This window comes from Cervus elaphus, chromosome 9, assembly GCF_910594005.1.
Source record: "Cervus elaphus chromosome 9, mCerEla1.1, whole genome shotgun sequence".
In the NCBI taxonomy this organism is placed as follows: domain Eukaryota; kingdom Metazoa; phylum Chordata; class Mammalia; order Artiodactyla; family Cervidae; genus Cervus; species Cervus elaphus.
Genome location: NC_057823.1, coordinates 93916174 through 93939387, shown reverse-complemented (window position 1 = coordinate 93939387; position 23214 = coordinate 93916174). Strand labels below are relative to the sequence as shown.

General features: G+C 37.6%; 1 protein-coding gene across 11 annotated transcripts in view; it reads left to right on the top strand.

Annotated features, from left to right (window-relative positions):
• MCTP1 (multiple C2 and transmembrane domain containing 1) overlaps nucleotides 1–23214 on the top strand; it is a 560075-nt gene that overhangs the window by 340911 nt on the left and 195950 nt on the right. For 6 of the 11 annotated variants that reach the window (XM_043913624.1, XM_043913623.1, XM_043913621.1 and 3 more), the window contains 2 exons: nucleotides 10240–10410; nucleotides 12942–13072. In XM_043913624.1, coding sequence (XP_043769559.1) covers nucleotides 10240–10410; nucleotides 12942–13072 — 302 coding nt within the window. Of the gene's footprint in view, nucleotides 1–4327; nucleotides 4406–10239; nucleotides 10411–12941; nucleotides 13073–23214 lie in introns of all 11 variants that reach the window. The other 5 variants (XM_043913616.1, XM_043913620.1, XM_043913615.1 and 2 more) reach the window with 1 other exon arrangement.

The window sequence follows — 23214 nt, the reverse complement described above, 5'->3', positions numbered from 1 at the left end:
CTAAGACCCACAATTATGGTGAGCTCATACGGTACACACCTTTGCCAAGAAAACAGAATTCAGGGGTGTTCAGCGTTTGTTCTGTGGGCAGCAGACGTACAGAATGATCATCATGAAGACTTGCAGCAGGACCACCTCTGTAAGCACTGCTCTCTAAGGGTTTCCCTTTCAAATGACTTTCTCAGCATCTTTTCACTTTCTACTTCCAAATTAGTCTTCTACTTATCAGTACTTTCCATTTGGTTGTATCCATCTTTAAGTATTCTTCACTAACCTTTCTCATCTCTTAATCTGCCGTATTTTAGAATATCAAATACGCGAATTTAAAAGATAACATTTTTACATCTGCAGTACAGTGATCTACTGTCTTTTTTCTGAGCGTATACTGAGCTACAAACAAATGGAGTCATAAAAGCAGAACCTTGAGAGGTCATTTATGTTACCAGGGAGCCAACTAAGGCCCAGAGAAATGGTGCTGTTGCCCTGAAGTGCCTCAATGATATGATCAAGACAAATATTTCTCTCCTTCTGAATGTCAGAGAAATAAATATTTTGGTGAAGACTTAAAGCAGCAGAGTTCTTTTGGGGCTGATGAATAGAGATTCAGCATATAGATAGAGCTGCCCCCTAGTTAATCTCCATTCACAGCCTTTCAAATCCTTCTTGCGTTATGTGACCCTTCTTCTGTGATCTGATCCACGAAAGGATGGATGTGTTTGAGGGCTATGATGTTGCTGTGTTTGAGGTTCCATCTCACAAAATCAGTGACCAAGTCTGCTTTGAGTGAGTGTGATCTTTCATATTCTTATTCAAAGTCACTCTTATAACTGACCTCATTGCTCTTTGTGCGAGCAATGTTTGTATTCTGATGAACTTTTGGAAAGGATCTGTATAAAAAGAGGTTTCCCATAATATCTTCAGACATGCAGGAATCCTAAACAGCTCAGATAAAATCTTATATGAAGAGTGTATGTGTGCTTTGGGAGTTAAAAAGAAAGTGATATGAAAAAAATTATCAGCTTATTTGTTATATAAGGATTAATACTTTGTCCAGGAGATGGTACCTGAATTACACTGAGTGAACCTGAATCCTGGGGAGAACTGGCTCAACAATGTCATAGCTACTTGCTATATCTTAATTTCCTTGAGAGCAGAATAATGGAGAGAAAAAAGTGAAGTGATATGAGGATATTCTAATTTTTCCAAAAGCATGTCATTTATAATTTATCAAAACACGGTATCTGAGCACACAAAACATTAAGCAATGGGTATGGCAATTACCAAGTTTCTCATGAAAGGAATAAAAATATGTGAAACCAATTGGATTGCTCTAAGTCAGGATTTCATTAAAGACATTTAACTTCCCATTAAAGGATGGTAATTCAGTGCAGTTCTTTCAAATATTTACTACATTTAAGTTTCTTCCCAGTTATTTCCACTGATTAGACGTTTAGATTCTGATGACTGAGAGCTAATTAAACAATCCTTCTTATGAGAGCATTACAGTGAATTAAAGAGAGATTTTAATATTGTTTAAATGGAGAAGGCTGGGCTATGCCAAGATGCCTCATATAAAAAATGGAGAAATGGATCATAATATGAAATGAGTAAAAAAAAGTGCATAGGCTACAGAACAATTCAGAGTTAGTCAGAGTGCTACTTTATGGTAGGGTCAAACAAAAGTTTGGTGGAAGGAAGACCCTGCAGACCAAGGAGAAGAGGTATTGAGGCATTTGCTTTGTAAAACATGAATGTGATCCTGTGCAAAAGTGCTTACATCCTGAACAACTCAATATATGACATACCCAGGAAAAGTTCAAGTATTATTTCTATCAATAGGTATGACAATAAGGCCCTTAGGGAAAAAATGAACTTTTAGTTAAAAACCTCAAAAAAATGTCTCTCTAAATCAAATACAAGACTCATTATTTCTTTCCCATACCACTGATGGATATTTACAGATTACTTTAGCAAACCTACAAGGTTACAACTTACATGATGCTTTTCTATTTGTATATATTTTGAGCAAATACAGTAAAAGCTTAAGATCTTTTCTTTTTTTTTTTTTTTGGCCACAGTTAAGTTTAGAAAGGGTAGTTAAAACATCTGAAGTAAACAGAAATACCTTCCTGACAACATAAATTGAATCAAGAAGCAATAGACATAGGAAAGAAAGTTTACGGATAAAAACTTGAAGAATCTCTCTAAGGATTATAGCACCAGTGAATCATCTTCTAAGAAAAAAAGGGATCGAAACTTTATTATTAGATGAGACACTTCAGACCAGGCTGGACAAAGCGCTGGGAGGGTTTCCTGTAAAGGCAATCCTCCTTTGAGAGGGTGGATGGACCGTAGAACAAATCTACTTGTTGGACTTCATCATCCAGGTGCAATTCACTGGAATAAACTCAGCAGGAAAAGGGAAAGATAGAAAATGCCTGTGCCTGGGGTGAGCTCATAATTCCTCCACGCTCCAAGCTTTGCAGCACAAAACAGTCATTCCAGGCTGTCATTATCTCTTCTTTGTAGTGTCTTGTGGATCATTTGATTAAATAAAGGGATGTGCACCTCTGTGCTGAAAATAGAGGCAAGGGCTGTCTGAACACACAACCATTGTAAAGACACAGGCTATGTCTTTCACTCCAGTTTCATAGTATCTGGGTCTCATTTAGAAGGATTAGATTTCACACAGGTTTAAAAAAAATCCAGGATAACAAAAGCCAAGGATTATTTGCACACAACAGGGAGAAGATTGGTACGACTGAGTGTCCCTTTAGCCACATGTTAAGTCTAAATAGACTTTTTTGGTTTGGTTCTTGATTTAATCAGGATCTAGAATAATAGGAATTTTATTATTAGTGATCCAATTTTTTTTTTTTATTAGTTGGAGGCTAATTACTTAACAACATTTCAGTGGGTTTTGTCATGCATTGATATGAATCAGCCATAAAGTTACACGTATTCCCCATCCCGATCCCCCCTCCCACCTCCCTCTCCACCCGATTCCTCTGGGTCTTCAGAATTAGTCAACTTTATTCATGAAAATTGGAATTTAGAGATATTCTTAATTTATATACAAAACTCTACAACTTCACCACCTTTTTAATGAGACTATAATTTGTGATGGAGTGCGGCTAACTCTCAACTGCTTTTGCTTAACAACATATGCTAGAGTTATCACCTCTTGAAATTTTTTTCTTTCTTTAAGCCCTTGATTAGCCCTTCTTAATAACCTATACCCAAGGATGTATTTCATCTAAATATAAGTCAAAGTGTTTCAACAAATCCTATAAAAATTAAACACATTTTTGAGTTGAACTTATAAGACTCTGTCCAAAAATTGAGCTGTAGTAGGAAAAATAAAAAATTAATTATCAGCAATTCCAAATTAAAATTGCTGCTTTGCCAATCTTTAGTCATTTGGCATTAGGTAGGGTATTTATCTTCTCTGTACCTCAGTTTCTATATCTTAAAAATACTTGTCATGAAAAACACTAGATTGTGAAAACTCCAGCACTTAATAGCTGCTCAATACATTTTGATTTCTTTGTGTGAACTAACCTAATTCAGTCTTCCTTGTTGATATTAGTAAAGCTGATGACTCTTATCATAATACTTTCCAGCTGCTGTAGAATTCATATAATAGAAACTTTTAGCTCCGCCATTATAATTTCTTTCCATTTGTTCTTGTTCAGCTTTATCTTTTTTATCCACCTCTTGTTGGTCTTGGTCTTGGTAGTGAAGGGAACTTCGGGTTTGTTTTTTTTAGTAGCAAAGACAGCAAAGATAAGTGTTACAGGGGGCAAAATTTCCGTTACTTTAGAAATATCTCTTTAAATGTTAAAAGAGATTCACACATGGGATGCAGGTACTATGATCATAGTTATTGCCTGTCCATGCAACATTTATTCTCCTGGAACTTTATCACCATTTTGACATTGGAAACAGCCTCCAAAACTTTGAAGGCAACAGACTTGGGGAAATTATTTTTTCTATGACTTCTCCCGCTCGACTTCTTTTCTCTGCTATACCTGTTAACAAAACCCTGAAACCACTCAAGCAGGATCTATCACCGTATAATCTGTCCTTTATTTGCTTGACCATTACAGTGTTATGTTACTAAAGAAAATGGTGGCTGGAAACTACCGTTGCCCTGGCATTTGTCTTCATTGTGCTAGGAGACATTTTCTGACAGTGACTTGAGATGCAAATACATATTTCTTTCCAATAAGTTTTTGCTGGAGTGATGCTAAACTCTGATTGACATGAGGTGTTGAGAGTTGCCCAAAGATTTCCCCTATGGCTCTGATCATTCATTTCCATCCAGACATGCGGCAGGCCTGCTCTTCCTGTCCTGGGCTTCTGCAGATCAGAGCTTCAGAGTACTCCTTACCAAAATGCACAAGTAAGTTCAACCAGTTGGTTTTTTTTTTTTTCTTCAGAGCTTGCATGAGCTGTGAACTCTCATGGCTGACTTACTCTCCTGAAAACCATCCCCTATCCTAACATCTTTTATGTGTATGAAAAGGGATTGAAATCTTGAATTCATTTTCAAGGCATAATGTACATAAACTAATATTCTGTTTAAATGCCAGCTCACTAATTCTAAAATCTTGCTTACATGTCATTGACTAATTACTTCAGATTTTGAAATTTAGATTGTCACCTGGTAACTTGATATTCTTTATTAAATATGAACTTGGATGGATATTCCTTAAAGAATGTGCAATTTCACTGCACAGGAGAATCACATGAAGTGCTGCCCAAAAGAACTGAATCCCATCCAGGAGGATCAGGCCTAGTGATTTCAGCAAACTGCCCACAAAGACTTGGGAATTACTGCTTTCAAGGTTCAACAAGTGCTTCTTCCTTTTACAGAATTGGTTCTTTGCTTCGAAGCTGGGTTGATTTTCCTTTTTATTCTTCCTTCCCTTTTGCTTTCCCTCCTCTAATAGAGTCCTATTTCAATAAGGATGTAGTTGAAAACATTATCTTAGATGACTAAGTACGCACTGTAATATGTTAATTTTGCTGAACGGTTTCTTAGATGTATTTAACATTCCTTGTCCTTTAGGTGCTCAATGAGTAATTTTTGGTTGACTGGTTATCAGTCACTCAGTTAATATGTATTATTTAGATATATCCTATTAGAAAAATTATTAGCAAAGGAAATAATAAATGAACCACATAATTTTTCAGTGGCTTCCTACTTTTCTCTTTAAATGCTCCAAATATCCAGACCAATGTGCTTTCCTAATTGGTAAATTTAGAAGCAGGACTAAAGAAGGACTTTAATTAGTATATATAGCATCCATGTCAGAGAATGGATGTCTGCAATTATAGTACTTAACAGTAGTTGTTAGAACATAGGAGAATCCCAGTGCACATGTACCTTAGAACTTTAAAATGGGAGGGGGCTGTTCTCACCCTTGAGTGGGCGTCAGAACCCCCTCCAGTGAGGACTGGTTAAACCAGAGCAGTGGGCCCCACCCCCAGAGCTGATGGTTCCATTGTTCTGGGATGGGACTAAAGGATCTGAGTTTCTAACAAGGTCCTGGGTGACACTGATGCCATTGGTCTGTGGACCACACTTGGAGAACTTTGCTGTACGGAAGAAGGAAGCTTAAAACAGAGAAGCAAATGATTCAGAAGCTATCACAGGGAGTATTAAAGCTACTGCTTTTTAAAATTTGCTTGTTTTAGTTGTAGCTTTCCACTTGTTCCCCAATGAACAAAGTTCCCCTGAAACTTTGATGTAAAAAGTCAACAAAAGTAACAACTATCTTGAGTGGATAAAATATTTGTTTATGGAATGTATTTTTTAACATTCAGGTCCCCAACACAGCCCCCTGACCACCCCCATCAGACACACAGAGAGTGGTGCTCTTAGTCCATCAGGGTCTAGTGTATAGTCTAGGATCCATAGGTAAGAAAACTGAGGTCCAGAGAGGGAGGAACGTGCCCAAGTCACATAGTCAGAAATTGCTAGGAAGATGCAAGTAGACATTTGTGCTAAGCCCTTGTCTCTTTTCCTACTAGTAGCCTAAGTTTAAATTCTTAAAGAGGTGGGAATACCAGATCACCTTACATGCCTCCTGAGAAACCCGTATGCAGGTCAAGAAGCAACAGTTAGAACCAGACACAGAACAATGGACTGGTTTGGTATTGGGAAAGGAGTATGTCAAGGCTGTATATTGTCACCCTGCTTATTTCACTTATATTCAGAGTACATCATGAGAAATGCCATGCTGGATGAAGCACAAGCTGGAATCAAGATTGCTGGGAGAAATATCAATAACCTCAGATACGCAGATGACACCACCTTTATGGTAGAAAGTGAAGAGGAACTAAAGAGCCTCTTGATGAAAGTGAAAGAGGAGAGTGAAAAAGCTGGCTTAAAGCTCAACATTCGAAAAATAAGATCATGACATCCAGTCCCATCACTTTATGGCAAATAGATGCAGAAATAATGGAAACAGTGACAAACATTATTTTCTTCGGCTCCAAAATCACTACAGATGGTTACTGCAGCCATGAAATTTAAGGACACTTTCTCCTTGGGAGAAAAGCACTGACAAACCTAGACAGCGTATTAAAAAGCAGAGACATTTTAATACATGCCAACAAAGTTCTGTGTAGTCAAAGCCATGGTTTTTCCAGTAGTCATGTATGCATGTGAAAGTTGGACCATAAAGAAGGCTGAGTGCCAAAGAATTGATGCTTTTGAACTGTGGTATTTGAGAAGACTCGTGAGAGTCCCTTGGACTGCAAAGAGATCAAACCAGTCAATCCTAAAGGAAATCAATACTGAATACTCTTTGGAAGGACTAATGCTAAAGCTCTGATACTTTGACCACCTGATGAAAAAAGCTGACTCATTGAAAAAGACCCTGTTGCTGGGAAAGATTGAAAGCAGGAGGAGAAGGGGATGACAGAGGACAAGATGGTTGGATGGCATCTCCGACTCAATGGACATGAGTTTGAGCAAGCTCCAGGAGATGGTGAAGGAACAGGGAAGCCTGGTGTGCTGCAGTCTGTGGGGTCGCAAAGAGTCAGACATGATGGAGTAGCTGAACAACAACAAAGCCTAAGTTTACATCCTCCCTCTTCACCTTGTAATTTTATTTCAAGTTCCTATTATTCAAATATAGGGTAAATATTTACTTGTTTTATGACTATGTGTACATAGTTGCTTAGTCATGCCCAACTCTTACAATCCCGTGGACTGTAGCCCGCCAGGCTCCTTTGTCCATGGGAATCTCCAGGCAAGGATACTGGAGTGGGTTGCCATTTCCTGCTCCAGGAAATCTTCCTGACCCAGGAATCGAACCCGGGTCTCCTGCATTGCAGGCACACTCTTTACTGACTGAGCTATGAGGGAAGCCCCTTTATGACCAGGCAGTTAGTCAAATCACAGCTAAATTACAAAGTCTCTATTTAGAAAATAACCATTTAATAAAATACATATTGAAAAAATCACTTTAAAAATGATATTAGGTTAGTATGTCTTTAGACCTCCCTGCTTTGTTTTTCTTTTAAGTTTTTACACAGGTCACTTTAATTTGCACTTTCATTAGCTCTGTTTTTGTTAAGAAATTGTCTCCCTCCTCTGCCCCTTAGCTTCTCAAGTCATTTTGGGAATGTTCCTCCAGGTTGTAGAAGCACATTTGCTAATAACTAGTGGCACTAGGTAAAGCCTCCATGAAGTTCATTCTGTTTCTGTGAAAGCATGATGAATTCTACGGAAAGCATTCCTTCTCATCTTAAAAGATTCTTGTTCTCATGTGAAAAATGGGGAGGAGGAGCATGCAAGCAAGTGTTTCAGACATAGTACCATTTAAGAACCTAACTTAGCATTGCTAACCAGAGTTGCTTTGTAACCTGGATTGTACCCGGCTATTATTTGACGATTGCTGCGTATGATTTGTGCTACTAGAGTGTGTGGGAAATGTCCTGAGTATATCCATCTGCAAGCTGGACCATTGTAAGTATGAATACATGTGCTCATATGGCAGAGAAGTTGAAAGTGTAGACCGGAATGTTGTTCCAAATGTAATCAACTCACCTTTACTGGAGAGCACCATTTAGTAACAATATATTTAAATCATGATTACTTTTAAATCTTGGGGAGAGTCTCTGCCCTAAAGACAAATATTGGAAGAAGCTCAGGAATAAAGGTCAGAAATACCGGCTCTAGTCACATATCAATCATTTATTAGGCCAACCACTCTGAGCCTCAAATCCCTCTTCAGTAAAGTGAAAATAGTAGTACTTGCCTTTCTGCTTCATAGACTCTTAGTGGAAACCATATTATATAATGTATATATATATATATATATATGCACTTTCAAATTCTAAAGCTCTATATAAATAAATAGTTTTTAACCGCTTGGTCTTTGCTCAAATAATTGTTTCTTCTTACCTGTCAAAAGTTTGTTTCCTTCTTTGCTACTAATACTCCTTAACAAAAATTTCATTCACTGAGTTGACAACTTGATTCTCTAGAGTCTGCTGTGGTCTCAGTAGCAGCATAAATAGAGAGATAGAGAAATAGACAGACAGACACTAAAATTGATTGCTGCATTATATAAAATAAGTAGCATGAAATCTTAGAATAAAAGAAAACTTAAAGATTATTTGGTGGTGTGAATTCTGAACAGTTATTTTAACCTGAGAAATCCTTGGTTCAAACAAAATCGATGAGGAAACCCAATGGATAAATCGGATGGGGGCAGAGGGACTTCACTGAAGTGGGGTATGGAGTCCCGTGGAAGGTACGGGTGCTCCATGTAACCTTGGTTTCTCTTCAGAACACAGGTGACATTGTTCCTGGGCTCGTGGAGGTGAGGGATGTATGTTAATATTAATAAGGCAGAGCCACCAAGCAGAGTTGTTCAGACTTTACTGGTCACCAGGATAGGGAAATATACAATGTGATTTAGAAAGATTTCCATGGAAATGTTCAAAATTAAAAGTATTATCTTTTGAAGAATGTAGTTTTCATTTTCCTATTAAGCATCCTAAAATGCATGACTTCTGATGATAAATAAAAATGGCTATGGCATGCTACAGCATAGGGAAAAAGTAAAAATTCAGAGTGGGAGGGAAATTATACAAAATAAACTATAACTTTAATGTAGAAGGAATTAAGCCAAAAGTAGAGATAATCCATAATTTAGTGGAGTACTTTGAGGTTGGGAGAGACATTGAATTTCTTCATGAAATGACTGTAAGTGAAGAAAATGTGCTTGACAACATGAAAAAAATAGCAAATTTTATGATACTTCCTGGTTTTGAATCCAGATTGAAAAGGTCTTTAATATTTTAGCTACTTTTTCTGGTTTGTTTTCTATGCTGTTTAGTTCAAAGAGACTGTGTAGCCATTTTTAGACTTGCTGATTTTTAAATTCTTTGAATTTGTTCCACTGATGTGAATAGTGTGACTTAGAATTGAGCAATTGAAAATTATTAAAGAAAATGTTCAAATGCTAAAGTAGTAAATAAATCCAGAGACATATACCTGCCAATATAAATCACATAAGTAATTTTAAAATTTTGTAATACAAGTTTAAGACATAAGCAAGACATCTTAGGAGGAATATTGAGTTTATTCTGCTCTATGATACCTTAACTTTTTAGTGAGCTGAAACTCAGTTATCTTATACTGTAGAAATAAAAAAAGCTTTTAAATTGTTTGAATAGAACTTAAAACTAACTTTAGAACTAAAAACCACCTGTAAAATCCATTTGTAAGATGAAAAAATAGATTTTAAAAAATCACTACTGACAATTGCTAGCTGTGTTTATTACAATTTTTCATAATAAAAATTTTGAAGCAGCTGAGACAGAAAAAAGCTGCTACCAATTAAAAATTATATATCACCGTGTGGGTGAGGCCTTTTATATTTATATATTTATACATATTTAAACACAAGCATATTAAACACATGTCCAAATATTCTTCAATAGTCTTCAAGCATCTGCGTGTAATTTTGAGTTGAAAAACTAGACTTTATTTTGAGCACACACCTCTTTTACACAGCCATCTTAAATTTATGAGATGACCATTTCATCATTAATTATATAATTGTTAAATAATAATCTATTAATTATTTTTAATTTCAAAAACCTGTAACTGCCTATTTTTTTATTTTTGAAAAACTATAGGAAAGGGTCATGTCAAATGTGGTGTTTTGGTTTAAAGCACAATAAGCTAATTCTGTTTTCCTTCGCCACAAGTTTCAGACTCAAAGTTTACGCCTGTCAGACGTACACAGAAAGTCACACCTTTGGAGAGGAATCGTCAGCATCACATTGATTGAAGGGCGAGACCTTAAGGCGATGGATTCAAACGGGTTGAGTGACCCCTATGTGAAGTTCCGACTTGGGCATCAAAAGTACAAGAGCAAGGTGACCTATCTCTTTTGCGTTCCCCTCAGTGCTTGGAAGGCAGTGGTTAACAGCCACACTCTTTGAGACATGAAAACACTGGACACTTTGTAATGCTTTACAGAACTGCTTTTGAACAAGTTATGTCAGGAAACAGGATCAGCAATTGTATTGCATTTCTTTTTGTGCTATGTGACCTTTGGTAAACTGTTTCTCTATGTCTCAATTTCTTCATCTATCACACAGAATAATAGTAGAAAGTATCTCTTGAAAAAATGAAAATAAAAACGGCGGAAGCAAGCCCAAGTCAATGCCTGGAGCATAACATGCTCAGAGAGTGTTGGCCATACCTGATCCTAGTACACAAACTACAAATAGCTTTATTTGACGTGCAGTAAAAATCTTCATGCAGGACTCTGGACCATTTTATTCAAACTGACTTACACTGATGAAGATGGCACAGTTTTAAAATTTTATTCAGAAATCAAAGGACCGAGTTTCTGCTGCCACCACAGCAAAGTTGCTTTGCCTCTCCAGACTTCCATTTCCTTATCTGTGAGATGAGAATGAAAATAATGCCTACCTAATAAAGTTATTGCAAAGATGGAATACTATATGTCAAGTATGTAAAGGGTTTAAAACATTGCTTTGCCCAAATAAATAATCAACTGTAGTAGCTGAAGGAAGGGGAAGAGCAAACACATTGTGTAATAACACATATTATTAGTAATAGCATATTAAATAATCATATTATTAACAGAAGTAGTAATAAGTAAAGGTCATAGTAGTCTATATGTGACAGTTATATTTATCTGGGTTATATTTAAACACAACCCCTTGAATGATCAGCTTCTCCGGCTAGTATGCATTGCTAGCTTGGGATAATTGATTACATCCATCCTGTATTAAAAATCACATTCTCTTTTGGGACTATCTTCACCTTCACATCACAATTTTTGTGAACTTTCCATCAACAGCCTGCCCAGGCTCCTTTTGGCCCAGGGACTTCTCACCAGTAACGTAGGTAGTTAGAAATACCACAGAGTGATTTGTTAGCAGGCTGATGGGTTACCTTGTTGAATGTCCACACTGAAGAGGAAGACATCACCTCTGACCTATGGGAAATCATATGGAGAAGACAATCCTAACAAATCTGAAAGCCTAGGCTTTTTTTGGGCCAAACAAGTAAAACAGTCCACTCCCCCCAAAACTGTAGGAGTTCATCTGAACCCAATTATGAAACATTTGAATTATCATAGTATCCATCCAGTGTCATCTTTTTTTATTTTTTCTGCATTGGGCTTAATCATAACACTTTAAAGAAAGTACTGACTCCCCAAAATAGATACCTATGACCACTTCCATCTTGTCCTTTATCAATTAACATTATTTCTGTGTTCTTATAGGCTTAAAACATGACTTATTTTTATAGTTATGCTCTTTAGATGTGAAATATGAAACCCAGCTATGGACATGTGTCTCTCTCTGCTCTTTCTCTCCATGATGTATTGCAGATTAATTTCAGATTATGAACTTTAAAAATTGTGATTCATTTGCATTACCTCTGCACATAACATACTTCATTGCTTTCAAAGTCTTTACATCTGAAGATCTGTCTCTCATACATTAAAAAGAGAAAAGGCCACTACAGGCCCTCCTGCTAAAAAGAAAGAATAGAGAAACAAATATGAATGAATATTGTCCAGCCCAATGGTGAGTGAAATTTTAAAACACATCAGTATGGGTCACTTTATTCATTGATTCCTAGGTGTCTATCTAAATACTTGAAGGTACAAAATTGCACATCAGATATCCTTCTTGTATATACGACATGGAGATTATACACACACATACACACGCACACTCATATTAATTCAGAAGCATTTTTGGCATAGTGCTTTGGGGAAAGAGTTCTGAAACTCTAATCAAAGACTTGAGTTATAGTCTAGCTATTAAAACTTAATGACTGTGCCCTCACTTAAACTTCAGGACTTGGTTTCTCCATGTATAAAATGGGGATGATACATCAGTGCTGTCGTTCTAAGGAAAAAGTTTGCCTGGCCGCCGAAAACTTACTTTTCCCCCCTCCTGCAGAAGTTCATTGTCTGTTTTCTTCTATTCAGTTCGAATTCTATGTGAGAGGGAAGTAAGGGGGGATAAAAGGAACTCTAGAAATCCTCATCTCCCTTTACTATAAGATCACAGACTTTGAGTTATATCTTCATGCATTAACTGGTTATGTAAAACAGGTGCTATTATCTGAGTGAGCTACTTCACTTAGAGACTGTTTGCCTTTTCTATAATTCATATCTCTCATCTGCTGTTCACTGTGAGGAGAAGGTGTCTCTTGGCCTTTAGGACATGTCCTTTTGGGTTCTTTCAGACCATATGCAGTAAAAATGCTGACATCTAATGACTTCCATCATTTCTGGAAGCTCTCATTCAAATCTCACATGCTTTTCTGGGAAGTACCTGAAGTTTGATTTATGTCTCAGGTTGCATTTTTTAAGACTGATGTTGATGAGATAGTAATGACATTTTGGTTTTTGCAGATTATGCCAAAAACATTGAATCCTCAGTGGAGGGAACAATTTGATTTTCATCTCTATGAAGAAAGAGGCGGCATCATTGATATCACTGCCTGGGACAAAGACGCTGGGAAAAGGGACGACTTTATTGGCAGGTTTGTGCAATTTGGTATTTTTGGTTCACCCTAGAGAGGGTAAGTTTTTAAAAAAGAAAATTTAGTCTAAGTCTGGTATTATAACTGATCTTTACTGTTTCGAAGCAAGGGATCTTACCATGGGAAAGCAAGGCTTGGGTGAACTGAAAAATAGATTTTAAAGACTGACCAGTAGGTGGCAGTTTTGACCAGTTGATGGACAGGCTACTTGAATTTGATATCCAGAAATTTCCTCCCGATGTTGAGGACATTGTGCATGAACATTACAGGAGTTGAGAAAGAGGAATCTCCTTTGATGTACAATGCTTAAAAGGAACAAAGAGCATATTCATAGTGTGCAAAGTAATCGGAGATAATATTGCTTTTCACAAAGCATATGGTGACCGTAAAATGTGTTGTTTCATCCAGCTCCCTGCAAGGTAGAAAATCTTGATAATCTCCTAGGAGTTCACAAATCTCCCAGAAGTTCAAGTGTTAGTGAAGGAAGTGTGTAAGTGAGGCAGATCCATGTTAATCTGATAATGCAGTGAAGAAAAGAATATTCTGAGGCTTGCATGACATCTCTGCACAGTCCAGTTCAGTTCAGTCACTCAGTCACATCCGACTCTTTGTGACCCCATGGACTGCAGCACGCCAGGCCTCCCTGTCGGTCACCAACTCCCGGAGCTTACTCAGACACGTCTGTTGAGTCGGTGATGCCATCCAGCCATCTCATCCTCTGTGGTCCCCTTCTCCTTCTGCCCTCAATCTTTCCCAGCATCAGGGTCTTTTCCAAAGAGTCACTTCTTCGCATCAGGTGACCAAAGTATTGGAGCTTCAGCTTCAGCATCACGACAAGCTTATTTTGAAAAACTGTTTGAATTATATGATTGTTTCCTTACTTTTGACTATATTTTTGTATTTTCAGTAGTTACATGTGTCTTCATAGCAAAACACATTGAAATTTGTCAATACTGAGATAAAGCACAGTGTACAGAAGAACTTGTTAGTTTAAAAACTTCTTTATTCATTTCCAGGTCTCTAAATATACAAGCTGAAGAAATGCACACATACTGCTAATAATAAAGGGGATTTTATACTAAGAGAACAAAAAATAGGAATCCAACCCAACATATGTATCTTTTTGTCTTTTTCCTTTCTAAGAAATATGTTTTAAACAATAGTTTTCTTCATAGGATTACAGAATGAGAGGTCAAAGATGAACTTCAGTTAACCTTTAATATTTTACTTAGAAAATGGAATGAGAAAAACACCACTAATCTTATGCCATGTTGCATTTCAATCCTTTTTAAATGACAAGCCTTTACTGCATGTTTTTTTCCTCCGGTAAAATACTGTTTTCAGGGTTTTCTTAATGTTGTACCTTATTCTCTTTGGGCTGTACCACTAGCTTAAGTATCAGTAAAGATCTGTTCATACACAGAATACATTTGATTATGAATATGTCTGTTTCTTTCTCCCTCGATATGCTATGAGCTATTTCAAGTAGATACTGTTCTAGCTATTCCTTGAATAATTCATTCATTTTCATAATTTTTAGCAACATTGGCTCTATTTGGTGACCACCAGAATGACTGTCAGGTGTAACTTGCTACCTCAATCTCATTGCTTTATATTCAGATTTTCTTATATTAGTAAAATAATGACATACATCATAAAATGTATTGGCTTCTTGTATTTCTGGGTCCACCCTCCATGAAGTCCTTCTTATCCTATTTTCCATTTTTTTCCATGATAACATATACCCTTTTAATGACTCTTCTTTCCTTGAAAGGAATCTCCAAATTTGGAAATTATGAAAATTTCTAAACCCATTTTTTAAAATTTTTAGTTGTGCTGGGTCTTCATTGCTGCACGCGGGCTTTCTCTAGTTCCCGTGAGTGGAAGCTCCTTTTTGTCACAGTGCATGGCTTCTGATTGCAGCGGATTCTCTTGTGACAGAGCCCAGGCTCCAGGCGCATGGGCTTCAGGAGTTGCGGTGTGCGGGCTTAGCTGCCCCGTGGCATGTGGAATCTCCCAAGATCAGGGATCAAACCCGTGTCCCCTGCATTGGCAGGTGGATCCTTATCTACTGTACCACCGGGGAAGTCCTCTCAGCTCATTTTGTACTGACCTTTCCCTTTTCCTCATTTGATAATATTACAGACTCTTCAAGGGCAGGCATAATTATTTTAAGAAATGTTTGGCAGAGAGGTAGGCTATGTATCCCACTTCATCTTGTTTCTATGGGACAAAACTTTGGGTTTGTCTCTAATTTTGAGAGAACAGTGATAAATGGCGCTCCGAAGATTATAGTGATTGCTCTAGACAACTAGGGAGCTAAGAAGCTCTCATGAAGTTTGGAAAAAAGACAAGAAATCCGTTTTCGGAGTTTCTGGGTTGGGGAACATGTGCAAGTCCTCGCAGGGGCTAGGGGACTGGTGTGCCCTGAGAGGGCTTGGAAGCTCCATGCCCCTCACCACATACCTTATCCTGTGCATCTCTTCCATCTGGGGCCATATCCTTTTGTAATAAACTAGTTATCTAGTAGGAAGTGTATCCCACCCTTATTTTTCAAGTCGTTGGAAGTGCTTCAGTTCAGTTCAGTCGCTCAGTCGTGTCCAACTCTTTGTAACTCCATGGACCACAGCACACCAGGCCTCCCTGTCCATCACCAAATCCCGGAGTTTACTCAAACTCATGTCCATTGAGTCCGTGATGCCATCCAACCATCTCATCCTCTGTCATCCCCTTCTCCTCCTGCCCTCAATCTTTCCCAGCATCAGGGTCTTTTCAAAAGAGTCAGCTCTTCACATCACGTGGCCAAAGTATTGAAGTTTCAGCTTCAGCATCAGTCCTTCCAATGAACACTCAGGACTGATCTCCTTTAGGATGGACTGGTTGGATCTCCTTGCAGTCCAAGGGACTCTCAGGAGTCTTCTCCAACACCACAGTTCAAAAGCATCAATTCTTTGGCACTCAGCTTTCTTTATAGTCCAACTCTCATGTCCATACATGACTACTGGAAAAACCATAGCCTTGACTAGACGGACCTTCTTGCATTTAGTTTCTGGCTTGGGCTGTGCATGGGTTGTTGGATGACTTCTTTACGCCCATGGCTATTACACAGGAGAACCTTACAAGCAGGATCAAGGGGATCTACTCCAGCACCCTTATTGGTTTGATGGACACCACTGTGTGCTCTGCTTCCCAGTATCTTGGTTAGATTAAAACTGGCTTAGATGGTGAGTCAAAATACTACCTTTAAAGAATTACAAGGATTTCTAAAACTCTCATTTATTTTGACTGACTTACTTTTATTTCCAGTTACATTTTTGCTAGGAAGATCCCCTGGAGAAGGGAATGGCAACCCACTCCAGGATTCTTGCCTGGAGAACTCCATGGACAGAGGAGCCTGGTGGGCTACAGTCCACGGGGTCACAAAAGAGTTGGACATGACTGAGCAACTAACACTATCTGGCATCAGCTTCACTAAAGAAATTCACATTTGGGCATCTATCAAATATAATTGCCTATGAAAGCGTTTTGAGCCAAGAATTTTTAGAGTAAATAGAGCACAGGTAGACAAGAACTCTTAGGACCACTTTTGAGTATCAGTTTGAATCCTTTTGCATAGTAAAGGGAATTATTGTTGACTCTGGGGTGATCAAAGATGGACAGTAGGAAGTCATCGTACACTCTGCTAATATAACAAAGATGCTTGTGGCAGAAAAAGGAAATGACTATGGCAAATATCATTGTTTTCAATCTAGTTGATGGCCAGAAAGCAGCAGAAGCTCTTGATAACTGACTTTATACTTACTAAATTGTACTTTACACACATCCTGCCACTGAAAAACAATGTATTACTGGATCAAAGTAGAAGGCAAGTAGACTTGCATGTGTTTATGTGAAGGTTGTGTGGTAACTGTGGAAACAATGCAGATTATAATAGAATTCCTTGATCCTAGAATAGAAGAGAATTGACTTACCTTCTAATTAAATTTGAGTTCTAAGATTAAAGTAACAGGAGCAAAACTGTCATCATGGTGTTCTGTGTTCTTTTTCAAGTTGTTACAACATTCTATGTAATGTAATTCTATGCAGTTCTATTAAATTATTTTTAATTAATTTACTGAAATATATTTTACATGTAACATGTAAATTGAAGGTGTACAATGTATTGATTTAATACATTTTTATTGTAATTCAATTGCCATTGTAGCTATAGTTAGCACCTCTAGCATGTCACATATTACCTTTGTGTATGTGTGTGTGTGTATGTTGGGAATAATTAAGATGTGTCTCTATTCACTTAGAAGTTAGAGACTTCTGGGAGTTGGCTGGTAGCTGGCGAATAAATTTAAAGTTGGCTGTGGAGGGTAATGCTGTCCCATTAATGTCTATTAACTATTTTTAAGGATCCTCTTTGCTCCTCCTCAAGTACACCAGACATCTTCCCACCTCAGGACCTTTCCCTCCATCTCCACATGTCCACCTGTCTAGCGTCTTTACTTACTTTAGGTCTGTGCACAAATGTCACACCAGTGAGGCAGCCATCCCAACTCTATGTAAAAATGAAACTTCTTTTCCTTGACGTTCCGTTTCCTTTATCCTGCTTTGTTCTCTGCATCGAGGTGTATCACCATTGGACATATATACGCATTTCACTCATTTTATCATTTACTTCCCATTAGTAGAATGTGAGCTTCATGAGGGTGGGAGTTTTTGAGTTGTGTTGTTCATCGTGGTATCCTCAATACCTCGAAAAGTGTGTGGCAAATAATAGGTGCTTAAGAAGTATCTGCTAGGTTTAACTTTAAACACCTGGAGCTTGATTGAATGCTGGGAATTATGGCTCTCCCATCTCTAAATAAATATAGAATTTGACAACAGGTATTAAGGGAACACCTGTTAGAACAGCATGTCTTCGTGGAAAGTATAGAGTTTCAGTATAATTAAAGAAGATATTTGTATATAGTTCAAAAGGGAGAATTAATGAGTTAAAGTGTTAAAGTGTCTGAGTAATCTATGTACTTGAAAAATACTGAGTGGTTGCATTTGAAAAAGCTGCCTATCCATTTACAAAGATATTTATAATTTTTTATCGTAATGTCTAGTGAGTTAATGCTATCTGGTTGTTAAATTTTACAAAAATTATATTTACTATGAATGGAAAACAACAACAACAATAATAATAATGTTTTACACTGTAAGGGGAACTATTATGTACTTTAGCTCAATATAGGGTAAAACAGGGGTGGTTCATATTATACCAATTTTGCAGGTGCAAAAAGTGAGGTGTTTTTGAGGTATAGCCAAATGGTTTAGCAATTGCTCAGCTAGTATGAATTTGAGGCAACTTATCTGAGATTCAGCTCCAGGACTCCTGCCTCTAGAGTCCATTCCCCTTTCACTTTGGTCTCATATTCAGTATGTTCTGAAGCCATTAGGCACTTGATAAAATGCCAGGTGGGCAGTAAGCCCACTTGGGTGGTGTGCCCCATACTGCAAGTTTGAACAACAAATCTTACCTGTCGCTGAACTACAGATTTCAACTGAAGGTGAAATAATGTTAATCTGCGTGTAATTATTTAACTTTCTGATCACCTGCATTTTGGCAGGCAAGATGGACTGCCACCTTTACGATAATCAGCTAATAAATCCTCATGATTGTTACACTTTTATGCAGAGCAGTAATCTGAACAAATTGGCTGCTGACAGCTATGGTAAATTGCTAAGAATGAGTGCTGTCAGAGAACAAGTTGTTTTTATGAACGTGCAGAATAAGTAAATCCCATGTCAAGCAATTTCATTCAGTCGGAGTTATTTGCAATCCAATATAGCAAGATTTATAGCATTATTTATTAGTGTGCAAAATGCTTGTTTATCTTTAAAGCAGCATTGATTTGGTGCCCATATATTTTTGGTTGGTGTATTGCTCCTAACTTTATTTGCTGCATTGTTATCAGGGCCAAGACATTGATCCTGCCCATGACAACAGAGTGCTACAGATGCAAACTTCAATAGAAAGTTCTATTTTAACACAATTTTTCTTAGTAATATATAAGAAAAAAGTTATTCCAAATGGGCAAGTTTTGGGTGAAGAAAAATGCTTTCAAATGCTATGACCATAAAAATAAATTTGTGACTCTGTAATTTAATGCCAAAGGAGAGAGAATGTGCGATGAGTAGGCATACACATACATCTCTCCAGGCACGGTGTGGAAAATGAGGAAACAGCCTTTGACTTTGTATACTAACCAAATTAATGTTTCTTAATTGAAGGACATTGCATGTGAGCATTTGACACCATAGGTTCTGATTTGCAGTGTTTCTTATCTGTGATATAAATACTACAGTGATTATTCTACTTCCTACCTAAATCAGAGTAGAAGCAACCTCTGCTTCATTATTAGTTTGAAAGCACAAGATAACTATTCAGAAAACTCTAAACTGAAGAGAATTTTTAATGAAATCATTGTGTTTCACCATTTTCCTTACTAGGGACTGAGTGAAATATTTCATTTGGGAGATAGGTAATGTTTCGATAAAGAATGGAGTGTCATTGATTCTTGTCTTGGTTTGTTGTAAACTCAAGTCAAATATATTAAGATTTCAATCCATTTTCTTTCATGACTTACTATTTTTTCTTCTGAAGATGTTCTCAGTAAGTTTATACTCACTGCAGTATTTTACATGTGATAGACAAAGTTTCCAAAGACAGTTTCCATGCACCACTGTGTGTATGTTAAGTAGCTTACCTTCTAGGTAATGAAGGGGAACCTCCCAAGTTTGTATTAATAGAAGTATGCTCTGACAAATCCATCTCCCCAAAGACAGCTGGACAGTGACAAGTGCTGACAATGGAAAGGCAGTAATTGCATTAGCATTTAGTAATGTTGGGTGGTGTGTACACTGCATCGTCGTGAAACTTGAAAAACTTTGGTGGTTACCTATTGAATTCATTAAAATGCAAAGATTCTAAAGAGTTATCTATCGTATTGATTTATAATATGAGATCTTATGTGTTATTTGTTTTACCAGTGTAAGGTAGTTCTCAAACAATAAACCTCAAAAAGTTTTCTAATTTTATCGATAAATTTGGTCCAAATTATGTAAACTGTGTTTTTAGAAATTCTCCCCTACAAAAGAAATCCTATAGAGGCTTGTCTTCCTGTCTCGAGGCTTTGTTTTTGTTTTATTGTGTTTTTTAATTAATTTATTTTTTATTGAAGGATAGAGGCTTTGTTTTTTTTTTTTTTATAATTTATTTATTTATTTTTTCAGTGGGTTTTGTCATACATTGACATGAATCAGCAATAGATTTACACGTATTCCCCATCCCGATCCCCCCTCCCACCTCCCTCTCCACCCGATTCCTCTGGGTCTTCCCAGTGCACCAGGCCCGAGCACTTGTCTCATGCATCCCACCTGGGCTGGTAACCTGTTTCACCATAGATAATATACATGCTGTTCTTTCGCAACATCCCACCCTCACCTTCTCCCACAGAGTTCAAAAGTCTGTTCTGTACTTCTGTGTCTCTTTTTCTGTTTTGCATATAGGGTTGTCGTTACCATCTTTCTAAATTCCATATATATGTGTTAGTATGCTGTAATGTTCTTTATCTTTCTGGCTTACTTCACTCTGTATAATGGGCTCCAGTTTCATCCATCTCATTAGAACTGGTTCAAATGAATTCTTTTTAACGGCTGAGTAATATTCCATGGTGTATATGTACCACAGCTTCTTTATCCATTCATCTGCTGATGGGCATCTAGGTTGCTTCCATGTCCTGGCTATTATAAACAGTGCTGCGATGAACACTGGGGTGCACGTGTCTCTTTCAGATCTGGTTTCCTCAGTGTGTATGCCCAGGAGTGGTATTGCTGGGTCATATGGCAGTTCTATTTCCAGTTTTTTAAGAAATCTCCACACTGTTCTCCATAGCGGCTGTACTAGTTTGCGAGGCTTTGTTTTTAAATGTTCTCTTATCTGGATGGCCTCGTAATATCATGAGCTAGTACTTCAGGGCACAACACACCCTTAGAAGTTCCTTGTTAGAAGAGGTATAAATTTCTGTTGCAGATATTCTTCCTGATAATTTAAAGTTGATTTTGGCGGAGTTCTTGTTAGACCTGGTCATGCCACACCCCCGGTTTGTGAATCAGAATCAGAATGTAGCTGACACAGAGCTGGGTGAGGAGGAAAGGTGTCAATGCTGGACGTCTTGTCCATCATTTGGTTGGTTCCCTTATGCTTGTTTAGTCAGCATTATCTTCAGTCCACAGTTTCTTTACAGGGATTTTTATTGTTTTCATTTTTATTTTATATTGGAGTAGAGTTGATTTACAATGTCGTGTTAGTTTCAGGGGTACAGCAAAATGATTCAGTTATACATATACATATGTCTTTCTTTTCCATATTCTTTTCCCACAATAGTTATTACAGAGTACTGAGGAAGCTGCCTGAGCTCTGCAGTAGGTCCTTGTGGATTACCTATTTTATATATAGTAGTGGTATGTGTTCATCCCAACCTCCTAACTGACTGGTATCTTTTAAGGCCATTGTCCATTTTGTGAGGATTGGTTCAGTTAAAGCTAGATGCTATAATCTGTAAATCCACCTCACAGGGCACGTCATATGGACTGCAGTTCAGTGGGAGCCAGTCAACAAGTTCAGGGGTCACTGTCAGCTCCTCCATGTCATGCGGCTGCTGCTCGTCACTCAAGATACTTGCCGGTCCCATGTGACATACCCGATGCACGGGCCACCAGTGTGAATGCATGTATAAAATATTTATGAAGCTTGAATCCTAGTTTTATTTTTTTTTTAATTTTCTGCCATATTTTTAAATTAAAAAATACATAAATGCATCCAAATAAGCCTAACATTTACTTCCTGCCCCTCACATGGACATCACTGGTGCTAATCACAAAACTTTTATCTGGTTGGTGACTGGTTTAGGCATGGCGGATGGAAAGGTGGTGAGAAAAAAGTGATAAGAATACTGAAAGTTTTCTCCTTGAACTTAGGGGGAAATGTCACCAAATAACTGTGATGTATTCCTTTCACGTGGCTAAGTAAGTACATATAGTTTTTAAAAAGTGCAAAGAATTTCAAGTTTTGGAAGCTTTTCAAGCTATGGAAGTCAGGAAATGGGGGTTGAGGTCTTAAAACCATCACTTAATTTCCCTGAGCCTCAATTTCCCATTCTGAGGTCTTTAAAAACCATCACTTAATTTCTCTGATCCTCAATTTCCCATTTGTGGAATGAAAGAAAGTAGCACTCAAATCTCTTTCAGTTTGAGTCTCTTTTGATTCTTCTATTGATTGATGAGTTGAGTTCGGTTCTGACAGTAAATTCTAAAGTTGTTCAATATCAAACTAAGGCATGCTGCTGCTAAGTCACTTCAGTCGTGTCCGGCTCTGTACGACCCCATAGACAGCAGCCCACCAGGCTCCACCGTCCCTTGGATTCTCCAGGCAAGAACACTGGAGTGGGTTGCCATTTCCTTCTCCAATGCATGGAAGTGAAAAGTGAAAGTGAAGTCGCTCAGTTGTGTCTTGACTCTTAGCAACCCCATGGACTGCAGCCCACCAGGCTCCTCTGTCCATGGGATTTTCCAGGCAGGAGTACTGGAATGGGGTGCCATTGCCTTCTCTGAAACTAAGGCACATGAGATAATAAAACTATATAGTGTTTACATAGCACTTTCATCTTTTCAAAGTAGTTTTTCATCTATTGTTTCTATCACATAAATGAGGAAAGCTGATGCATAAAAAGTTTAAGTGACTTGCTTAATATCACAATACTAATGAATAATTCAACTTTATTAAAACTCTAATGTTCTGAATCCCTGACATAAACTCTGAAGCCAAATAACTTCACTCAAACAACACACTGGGTCAGTGGTAGTTCTGCAAATAAGGATGTGAGAAATCACAAGGCTTAGAAAGGGTTGAATCCCTCAAATTTAACAGAAGCCTGATGCATAATGCACTTAATATAAATAAATAGTTAATAAATGGGTGTTGAAAAGAAATCAGTCCACTTTCTAGGAAGACAATATAGAAATGGTAGCATGAGCAAAACTGCGTGCTGATTCTGACTCTGCCACTATCAAAATGGGTAGAATTTTGGCCTCTCTGAACCTCCATC